Raw genomic sequence first — 10984 nt, forward strand, 5'->3', positions numbered from 1 at the left:
GACAAGCTACAGGGTATTCTGCCTTTGGGTTTGCCATTTTACTGGTCACCCCAAAATAACTTAAGGAAACTTATCAATGTGAATATTTTACCAAATATGTTGTTGCTTTATGATCAACTGCAGATCTTTATGATGTATTGTTACATGATTGTTATTGTCTACAATAGCTCCTGAAGTTTTAACTGATTTGTGTTTCTGTATCTCCTCAGATCTGAGTTGCCCACAGAAGGACTCTTCCTCTCATCATCTTTGGATTTTAGAGATCAGATGGAGGGAGTGCTCATCTTAAAATCTGCCTCTGATCCCAACTTCTCCTCTCAAAACTCTTCCCCTCCTTTTTCACTGGATTCTCAGGAAGATTCAGACCCCCAATCGTCTTCTCCTGAGCCTCCCACCATGTGCGTTACTGCTGTACCGCCACCACCTCCTCCTCCGCCTCCTCCACCTCCTCCTCCTCCTCTTCTTCCTCCCCCTCCTCCTTTTGGCTCTCGAGGTTTCGAGCGTCGTTCCATGAAAAAGCTGAACTGGGACACCATCCCCAGCCAGCGTGTCCTGGGCAAACTGAACGTGTGGACGTCGAAGCGGACTCAGAGGGACCTCGTGCTGGATATCCGGAGCATGGAGGAGCTGTTCAGTCACGTAGACAAGCGGGCCTCGATGCGCAATTCAAAGGTCATGGGGCTGAAGAACAGCGATGGCTTTGACCTCTTTCTGCAGGAGCCTCAGGTGAATAGCTAGGTTTGCTCTCGGACCATATTGGAAAAGGGTTATTTCCAGTATCATCGAAAGTGTTAATGTTCATGTAAACAGAATGCACGAAGTAGGGAAGTAATAAACACTCATATAGGAACTACATTTACAAATGTCCATGAGTGAGGAACTGATGAGGTCAAACTGTGACAGTTTGCTTCCTCAAAGTTTATGTGAAACATAATGTAGAGTTTAAACTTGTCTTATAATCTGAATATGGCTGTATGGAGGCAAAACCCTTATTTTAAATTAGTGTTACTGATTTCTCTTTCTTTCTCTTTAGGTCACAATCCTTGACTCTAAAAAGAGTATGAATATTGGAATCTTCCTGAGACAATTCAAGAGGTAAGGACTGCCTGAACTCAACTTGAAAGAGACCAGTATCAGTATCAGTAATAATGAGTGTCTAAAAATGAGCATGACTCAGTGAAAAAACACATCCAAGTTACAGATGACAATAAACACACACACCTCAACTAGAAGACCTTTTATTTGACGTCAAACATAGAGTCAGAAATATGGATGTCAATGCCGGAGTAACTTCCACTGTGATAATCGTTTCCCAACCAGCAGGGCTCTTTATCTCAGAGGACCATATTCAAATACATGGAAATGCTTTCTGAAATATTCAAGAGCAAAAAAATGAGAGAGCACTCAGTATAAACACAACACATTTGTTTAAACAGTTATGACTCATCGTTATTGATACTTAAATACAGGAAATGATGGTGCTGACCGAGCAGGGAAACACCAGGCAGGTTTGAAGTCCTGTTGATAAACACTGTAATGTAGCTGTCAGTCTTATTCTCTCTGTGTAGTTGAGTCAGTAATTCCCATGTTAAACGCGGTTTCTTGGGTAACAGCAGAGACGCAGTTGCTTGTTTAGTCCCTGCTTACCCACTAACACAGCCAAACAAGGCGTGGTGGGGCCTTCGGGCAGTGGCTCCTTTACATCTCACTTTTGCCTGTGCATGTCTTAAAGGTGTAAAATGTCTAAAGGCTACTTAATCTATGTGAGATATTTTGTAGTGTTGTGAAATTATACGTTGTTACCATGGTTTCCAACAATCCATTAAGGTATGTTTCATTAGGTCACCTGTGTTCCAGGGAAACATCAGAATTGAGGTCAGAAGACAGGAAGGAAGTGATCTAATCTGACACTTCAGTCCATTTGGCCAAGGATAAAAGACATAACGTGAATAGACCTTTAGAAACGCATCATATGTGAGCTTGATTTCTGCCTGAGTCAGGTCAAACAATTTACATCGGCAATGGTTGTTGTTTAACAATGAAGACCACAACTCCCAATTCCCCTTCTACTTATCGAGGTTATCAAACAACGTCTTTTGTTATCGTTATGATGTGAGCGACCCCTTACATCAGAAATTACAGTCTGTGTTTAGATAACGGCCTGATGACTTCAAACTTGAGGATCAGGTTACTAATGATTTTTGACGTAGAAAATACAGACATGCAAATTTGTTGTGATCTATCAGAGATAGGTTGTTAAATATGACCACTGCCTGCGCCGTGTTGTATTTTAGTATGTAGCAATTAGAGATAGACCGATATGTTTTTTTCAGGGCCGATACCGATACCGATTATTAGTAGTCAAGGAGGCCGATAACCGATATTTGGAGCCGATATTCATTTGCAGTAAAAGTGAAAATATTGGCTTCAAAATTTTGAATAATACAAACTCCAACACTTAACTTTGTTTAAATGCCTTTAAGCATATGTTTATTAAACAAACAAAGCGCAGGGAGTTCCCAGGGTCAGCAGCATCTCTTATAAAGTTAACTGAAAATTTAAATAAATAAATAAATAAATAACTCTTTATTTATAAAAAATAATAATTAACAAAAAAAAAAAGACCAATGCCGATATGCGTCAAAATGCCGAATATCGGCGCCGATAATCGGTCTATCCCTAGTAGGAATTTCAAGTGTGTGGGAACAATATTAAGTTAAAGGTTATGATATTAAGCAAAAAGAAAATGCATTTATAAACTTGTAGTTATCTAATAATACTACATGACTAAATATAATGAACATAATAATTGAAGCAAGCTGCTGCTAGTTCCCTTGAAAGAGGCCTTTAACTTAAATATTTAATAAAGTTGTCTACGCTAGGTTTTTATCATTGACTGAATGAAAAAACTCCTCCCTGCGTATTGAGATCTTAGTATAAAGACGTTTTCATGAGTAAATCAAGCTAACACAGTAAAAGGAGGGAGGGAGGGGACAAAAAAGGATTTAGGGAGGGGTAAGGTGATGTTACGTTTTTATACCACAAAGCACAGCTACATCAAAATGCTGTTAAAAAGTGTTTAAATAAATAAGGTTTATGTATTTGTGATAATCATTTCTTACATTTTTAGTCCTAGCTCCGTGTTTATAACGAAGTTTAACAGACTGTAATGATAAATTGCCCTTTTCACTTTCAGTCGAAGATTCGATCAGCTCTCACTTTGAATACCAAATTATCTGTCCATGTGTTGTCAGCAGCTAAGTACCGCAATGATGTCTCCTTCGGCAAGTTATCAAATTCAAATTGTTTCGACTTCTGCATGGTTGTGCAAACAGTGAACGTGCTGAAGGTATTTCTAGGTCATTAGCCGTACATTGTAAAAAAGAGTTTATTGTATAGTGTGACCTGATTATCTTGATGTTTGCTCTGCTGCTGCAGTCGAGAGACAGATGCTTTTTGCCATGGTTGCTTCTGTGTGCCAGTGAACATATGACTGAGGAGGTTTGACTTTTTCATTGCCCAGCTCTTCTTATAAAAGTAAACTGACCAGCTGTATATACAAGTCGAATTTTTACAAACCAAACAAACAATCGATTAAATCAGACAGACTTATTAATCCCTAATGAAAATACTGCTTAGTTGCATAGAAAATTGTAAAAACCTCCCTCACAAACTACAACTAAAATCCATATTTTCATAATTGTATGAGCATTTTTTTGTACTTCATAATTCTTTAAAGATATAATAAGTAGGATTTTTCTAACACCAACACATTCAAACTGGGCCCCTCCTCCTGGGCTCTTCGTCACTCTCTGGTGCGAGAACATGCCCACCCCGCCGAGCTAACACCGACAGCATCACAGTTAGCTTTGCACTAGCATGCTAACCGCCGATTAGCTTGTCCTTCCCGGTTTGAGGCACCTACCTGTCCAACACAAAGAAGGACAACTCTGCACCGCTCTTTCGCCATGTTCGCTGTTCTGAATGGGGCCCAGTTGCTTATTTGAACCACGCCCACACTCACCTCTATGCTGTGATTGGCTCAGGGAACCACAACAGCGCCCCTCCTGAAAACGTCCCGTGCAAAGCAAAACAACAGAATAGATGCAGAGGGAAGGGTCTCACAAGGGTCTGCACACACACTCACCAACACACTAGTCTATATTTTATTTATCTATGAAAATCCTCCTTATTATACCGTTAAGTACATATTCTTGGATATATTTTTCTTCCTTTTTTTAAGTAATATTTTCAGTGCTTGACCTTTGATGTGTAACAACATTTTATCTAAGCAGTATTAGTACATTTACTTAAGAAAAGGATCTTAATACTTCCTCCACATCTACTTAACATGACTAATTAGGTTTGATAAGTCGTTGGATACAGGTAGCAAAAGCACCTTTCTGTTAGTCTCGTCTTTGTCGCCCTCTGCAGGCCAGTGGCAGAAATGGTGCAGGACATTCAACAAGGGAACTGGCTCCGATTTGGAACAGGAAAACTGAAGGTGCTTTGTAAACTGCTGCCAGAAGAAAGTGAGGTAACAACTACACTTTGCTTTATGTTGCAAGTGTTGTTAACATGTTAGCCACTCTCTTTCTACATTTATGGATATTTAGCAACATTTTTCTCTAATTACTGAAGCAAAGGCTTAGAGTTTGTACGTCCTTTAGTGCAAATGCTTCTGATGAGATAATGGTGCTACTGGCCTGATATCTACCCGATTCTTGTGCAATTCAACTTTGTTTTTTTCCTCTATATAACCTAATATTTATAAGAGGGAATGATAAAAAAATGTAACAACAGTGGGTGTCAATGCACAGGTGAAGCAGCTGATGGCATTCAGTGGGAACCTCTCTGTGCTACCTGAGGCTGACCAGTTCATGGTGCAGCTGGTCAAAGTGCCAGGGTGAGTCTAATGTTCGTGTACATCTACTTCCTCGCATTAACATATTATTTTGTTATATTTCTGCCGCTTATAGACTTCATCGCCTTTATGGAGGAAACCAGTGCTGTTTTTATGTGTCTTGTCTGCAGCTATGAGGAACGTCTGAAGGCGATGGTGCTGAGGGAGGAATTCTTTCCTCTAATGGAGGAGGTGAAAAACTCTGTTGCTGTCATGACCAAAGGGGCTAATGGTAACACTTAACACATGACTGTAGCTTTGATCTGTTTCACACCACCCAGTTCTCATTCGATGTGTGCCTTCTCTTACAGAGCTATTAGACTGCGATGACCTCCACTCAGTCATTCGGCTGGTATTAAAAGCGGGGAATTACATGAACGCTGTTGGTATTTTTCTTGTAGTCTTATAGTTTTATAACCTATATTAATGTATTATATCTAATGCCTTTAAGTGCCACTTTGTGCTTCAGTAGCGTCCTACTCCTGATCATTAAAGTAATGTATTACTCAGGGTGGTTACAGTGCCAATGCCATTGGCTTCAGGATGGCCTCTCTGCTCAAGCTGGCAGACACCAAGGCCAACAAGCCTGGCATGAACCTCATGCACTATGTTGCCAAGGTGAGGAGGAGCGCTGTGATTGACAGATGTTCACTGAAGAAAATATCACGAAACACACTGCAGTTATTCTTTCACCATGAACTGTTATGTAACTCTTTACCCAACATTGATCCCCTTTTTTGTCTTCAAAAGCAAGCAGAGGACATCGATGCAGAGTTGCTGACTTTTCCCAGCCAGCTTGAACACATCGGCATGGCAGCAAGGTTACCATCATTATCACACTGATAATCAGTTTTGGGATTTAACTTTGGGGATTGGATGTTTGCTGTCTGTTTCATTCTGATATTGCTGCACACTTTAGTATTGCCTTGAATGCATCATGTCCGTGTGTAAATGTTGCTAACACAGATATTGTAAAGATGAGGTCATCACAGACTACGAGAGAGAAGTCAAGAAGATCAAGGAAGTGAAATTGTACAGCAGCAGACATCCTGGTCTTTTACAACAAATGGAGACATTTTTCATGGTAATGTTCCTCGTTTGTTCGATCTCAATTAAGCTAAAGCACATAAGTTAAGTTAATACTACTTTTCCAACCCTTTTGATGTCGTCATGTCTCAGAGAGTGGAAGCAAAGCTGGCTGATGTGGAGTCCTCTCTCCGGGAGCTGAAGGCTGTGAGCGACGCTGTGGCCGAGTACTACTGTGAAGACCCAGCTACCTTCAAACTGGAGGAGTGCTGCTCCATCTTTCATTCATTTTGCAAGCGGTTTGAAGCAGCTGTTCAGGTGAGAGTTGAAAGAAATCCAACTTTAGAGTGTCGCCGCTAGAGATAGACCGATATGTTTTTTTCAGGGCCGATACCGATTATCGTAGTCAAGGAGGCCGATAACCGATATTTGGAGCCGATATTCATTTGCAGTAAAAGCGAAAATATTGGCGTCAAAATTTTGAATAATACAAACTCCAACACCGCATATGCATCAGAGCCAAAATAACGCGTCAAAATGCAAAATATCGGCGCCGATAATCGGCCCGGCCGATAATCAAACATCACTTTGTATTTAAGACGCACTATGCAAAGAATTATAACAAATTCCAACCTAAATTTTAAAGGAACTTTTTTGATGTGTAGGACTTTGAATTGAACTATTGCTTTACCCCTTTGTCATTAGTCTACACTTATATTATTTGGATATATTCTCTGGCTGTAGGAGAACCGAGAGCGAGAGGAAGCAGAGCAGAAGCGCAAGCAGAGGGAGAGCGTGCGATTCGCAGCCAAACGCCGCTCCACAGTGTCCTGCCCCAGACCTGAGCCTAATCAGGACTCCAGCCTGGAGTCGGTCTTACACAGTTTTCTCTCCACCGCTCCAGAGGGATTATCAAGATGCAGGAAGAACACGCTGCCCCCAATCAAAGGATCCCCCTCTGTGTGCAGCTCGAAAAAGGCCCCAACAGTGGAAAAAATTGAGGCTTCACCCCGCTCCAGACAAGAGACGCCTGAGAAGAAACAACCCAAACTGCAGAACGAGAAGGAGCCTCTCTCGGAAAACAAAGAAGAGGCTGAGAAGATGCGGGAGATAACTCGGAAGGTGCTTCGCTACCAGAGCAGCAAAAGCAGCCTCGATGGGGACAAAGTTCAAGGCACTCCTCGACAGTCAGAGAGAGCTAAAGACGCACAAGCTACCCAGAGAACCCCTCAGGCCAGAACCAGAGACTACTTCTTTCACAACAGCGTGGGCTCCCCGTGGACTATCCTGAGCCCTTTAACCTGCTCCCAAGGAAACCCAACCCCACGAAACCGAGCACGCCAACGCAGACTTCCCTCATCATCAGGTGGGGATGACCTGGACGATGGAGTCTGGGAGAGCAATTCCACCAACGAGGATAGCCGGACGTCTCCATCTGGGGGTTCTGCGTCTCTGCCCGAGTGTCCCAGTCAGAGAGCTGCGTCGCGGGCTCCAATCCTCAGGTCGGTCTCCGTGGATGAAACCAGGAGATCTCCAGCTTCTCTTTTCCGACTGGGAGAACTGTTCCACAGAAGCTTATCACAAAGGTCGCACTCCTCTGGGTCAAGGACAGAAATGATGAGAGAGGAGGGAGAAGAAGACTGTTTGGTGCTCGGCAGTAAGGCGGACGATCACGCGGAGGGGCAGGTGAGCTCCTCGGGGATCAGATCCTTCTTTAGACGCATTGGAGGCAGAAGTAAGCCTGGTGATGTGGACGAAGGAGCTAATACTTGATTAAGATGATTATTTAGACACAGAGGGAAAGCTTTGTCTTTCTTTTTTTTTTTTTTTATAGATTGTTAAAACTTGTTTGTCTTTTTTTACTTTACACTTTTACCCTCCAGTGGAACCAAAGCAAACAGGGACTTGCTTTGACCTGTGCGGGTTGGATTTGAACCAAAAACCACGACAGTCTTTCTTCCCTTTTTTTTTGTCTTTTTGTGTTAAATAAAGGGTAACTACCTTTTTTACTTGTACTTGTATGTGAATTATACACTCAGAAACATGCACTTTTTACTCCTTTGTCATCCTTTTCATGACAGACTGCTGCTAACATCTCCTTAGAGACGCCTGCTCAGTTTCCAGTTCTTGCCTTTCACTTCATCTATTATTTCTTCTCTCTGGCGGTCTGGCTGGAGGGCAGTTGTTGCAGACAAGTTAGCATTTTACCTTTTACTACTTCTGGGATACTTCCACCAAGACAACCACAGAGACAAAAGCAGCCAGATTGCTGAGTTAAACGGTTGTTATATTCATTTAAAAATATCAAATTCCTCCCCGATTATGTCATCCCAAGGCTATTTCAATAGGACACATTGCTGTTGGGTGTGTTAGCCTCTGCTTGGTTTCCAGCCTCTGCTCAGCAGTATCTGAGATTCGGGGCAGAAAGAGAATAAAGAGGCATTCAGCTTTGTTACTTGGGCAACAGGGTTTGTTTACAGCCATTTCATTTGAGCCCTCGCAGTGTAATAACACTCTCTTCAGCAAACTGCTCAATACAGGCTCCTCTCTGACTGTTCTGTTGTCCTCCCACATCCATCCCTCCCACTGGCCGGTGCTCAATGGGGACATTTTGGCCTGGCATTTAAAACCAAAGGGCATGAGAGGGAATTTAGGGAAAATATGGGTCATTTTGTGAGAAAAAAACAAAGTATTTTCTCTTTTCTGCAAGCTCTCATTCATATAAACAAAAATAGCTGGAAGCATGGCCTTGTACATAAGCAGATAACAATGTGATACTTGGTGCAGAGTGCTGCGTCAACAACGACTGACCTGTTTGATGTAAAACGAGAGCTGCAGAGCACAATCAGGCCATTGTGACAGAACGTCGAGCGCTGATAAGAAGCATCTCATGTGAGTCAGCTCCTGAGGACTTGAGGTGACCTGTTGTCTCTCACCAGGGCCATGCTAATCAACTGTGTGCTCAAGAGTTTGTGTGTCAGTGAAAGATGAGAAACAGCCTTGAATAGGGAGGAGAAAGGAGGTGCGGTGTGGGGAAACTTGGACTGAGCGAGAGAGAGGGAGGGAGAACTGCAAGTTGTATTGTGAGGAAGCATTTAAACGGAGAGGACAGAGGAGGCAAATATCTTGAAGAGGAAATGCACAGGAGCAGAGTCTGTACTGTTTACAGATGAAGGAACAGCCTGTACAGTGACAATCCTGGATTACTCTCTTACCTGGAAGCCGGCAGCTGGACCAAAAAGGTAGATTAATATTCAACATGTTTCCTGAATGCATAAAAACAGATTAGCTGTGAAATATTTAACATAACATTTGTAAGCTTAACAGCATTAAACACAAAGAGAAGAGCAGAGAAGGTCGTGTTCAGAGAAGAATTTCCTGCTGAAATTGAATTCCCTGCTCTGAAGTATCATGACTGAAGATCACAGTGTGGGAACTGTTTGCGCTCTGAACTTAATCCACCATAACAGTGCTGAGGATTAGACTGTTTACAAGTGCTGTAATGAGATTTGAGGTTGGAACAGAAAACAGAGATGGGCTAAGAAGTGTTTAAAGAGTGTCAGGTTTTCAGCGGACACTTAACTCCATTGCTCTCTGATACACCTGTGTTCAGGAAATATTCATGTTCAACTGGTAGTACAGTGTATAGTTAGTGTTTTAAGTCTTATGCTAAGAGACCAATATATTTGTTAGAGTTATTCCCCATGTATTTAAATAGTTTAACTGGTAGCACTCTAGATTTTAGCTTGTATCGATTGACATTGATAAAGTGTATAAACAAAGGTGAAACCTGTCTGATAATTAGGTTTCGAGAAAATAATCTATGTATATAAATGGAGTATATTAAGTGACAATATAACGTTTTTAATTATTTGTTTGACAAATGTCAATTTGTTCATTTATGGCATTGAAATGTGTAATAGAACCCAGTCTTAGATAATTCGGGATTTTGTTATTTTATCAGTTTATCGTGTCTGTATCGTTTGATTAAGTCGAAAGATACATATTAGAATATAACCAAATATTTGACCCCGACGTGATTTGAACACGCAACCTTCTGATCTGGAGTCAGACGCGCTACCGTTGCGCCACGAGGTCATCTGTGAATTTATATCAGTCGAGAGGATTTGATTAGATGCTAGTGGAACTACATTTATGTCCGTCGTTTAATGTGCGTTATCATAAACTTTAAGGCGCTCAAACCTTTTTTTCTTAAAAAAAAAAGAAAAAAAAAGACCGATACATTTCTTATTGTGTCTCTCAGACAATCTGTAAAGACATTATAAATGTTTGGTTACTTGATGTCCTCATGTCGAAAGTGTTTTTTTTTCTCGTTACCGTCTTACTCTTTCGTTTTGTGTGGCGCAACTGAGAGCACGTGTCTCTTTAAGAACCACAAAAAGGTGAGATCACATCGCCACTCACTGTATCTGCCTGCATGACATAGAACACGACGTGTCCCTGTAGTTCCATCAGGTGAAATACTCATCTAGGCTGCTTTGGGAGGTTTTGTCCTCAGTCAGCCACTAGATGGTGCAATCCAACAGAGTTTAATTTGTTTCTGATTCGGTCTCTTTTAAACATCTAAAGATACAGAGCCACGAAGACCCTCCAAAGAATCACAGGTGGGCCTCTCAAAGAGAGAATACGTTTTTCAATCTGGACTAGAGTTATGTAGTTTATAGAGGAACGTGGCAGAGAGTCGTCTTTGGTAGGGAAACACACTTTCAGAATCCTTGTGTGTTCCTTGTACATCCTTGACATGTTTTATTGCGATGCTTTCAGGTGTGTCTGTTAATCCCAGCTGTTCCCTGCAGAGGCAAGAAGAGGAGCATCTGGAGAATCTAGGACGCTTACCTGCTGATTTCCATTAGTGACCAGCCTGTTCATAAAGAAATGGAGGGGTAAGTGCACACAAAGGATACAAACTTAGTTACATTATCTTTGCTTATAAAAATATCACCATGCTGAAATCCCAGAGCCCGTTTAGTAATCTTTTGTTCTATCAAAATAACTGGGTTTGGTAGCATTCATTATATTCATCAGTCACCTTTA

General features: G+C 41.6%; 1 protein-coding gene and 1 non-coding gene across 2 annotated transcripts; one reads left to right on the forward strand and one right to left on the reverse strand.

Annotated features, from left to right (window-relative positions):
- The first annotated feature begins 396 nt into the window (after window positions 1-396).
- fhdc3 (FH2 domain containing 3) lies at window positions 397-7869 on the forward strand. Its single transcript, XM_069672051.1, has 11 exons — window positions 397-726; window positions 1034-1095; window positions 4435-4537; window positions 4821-4906; window positions 5035-5135; window positions 5215-5285; window positions 5414-5521; window positions 5654-5724; window positions 5870-5987; window positions 6083-6247; window positions 6674-7869. The coding sequence occupies exons 1-11, from the start codon at window positions 397-399 to the stop codon at window positions 7700-7702; spliced, it is 2244 nt and encodes a 747-aa protein (XP_069528152.1). The 3' UTR covers window positions 7703-7869.
- Window positions 7870-9955: 2086 nt separating this feature from the next.
- On the reverse strand, window positions 9956-10027 carry trnaw-cca (transfer RNA tryptophan (anticodon CCA)). The gene has a single exon. It is a non-coding gene; the product is annotated as a tRNA-Trp (tRNA).
- Window positions 10028-10984: the final 957 nt, after the last annotated feature.

The sequence above is a fragment of the Semicossyphus pulcher genome, unplaced genomic scaffold, assembly GCF_022749685.1.
Source record: "Semicossyphus pulcher isolate SPU_LCO1_2020_fin unplaced genomic scaffold, fSemPul1.0.p SCAF_10, whole genome shotgun sequence".
Taxonomy (NCBI): domain Eukaryota; kingdom Metazoa; phylum Chordata; class Actinopteri; order Labriformes; family Labridae; genus Semicossyphus; species Semicossyphus pulcher.

Bases quoted from the DNA above. Each gene is read 5' to 3' on its own strand.
- fhdc3 (XM_069672051.1), top strand. From the start codon at position 397: ATGTGCGTTACTGCTGTACCGCCACCACCTCCTCCTCCGCCTCCTCCA. The intron at 4,538-4,820 runs GTAACAACTACA...GTCAATGCACAG, and splicing joins TGCTGCCAGAAGAAAGTGAG to GTGAAGCAGCTGATGGCATT. The intron at 6,248-6,673 runs GTGAGAGTTGAA...CTCTGGCTGTAG, and splicing joins GGTTTGAAGCAGCTGTTCAG to GAGAACCGAGAGCGAGAGGA.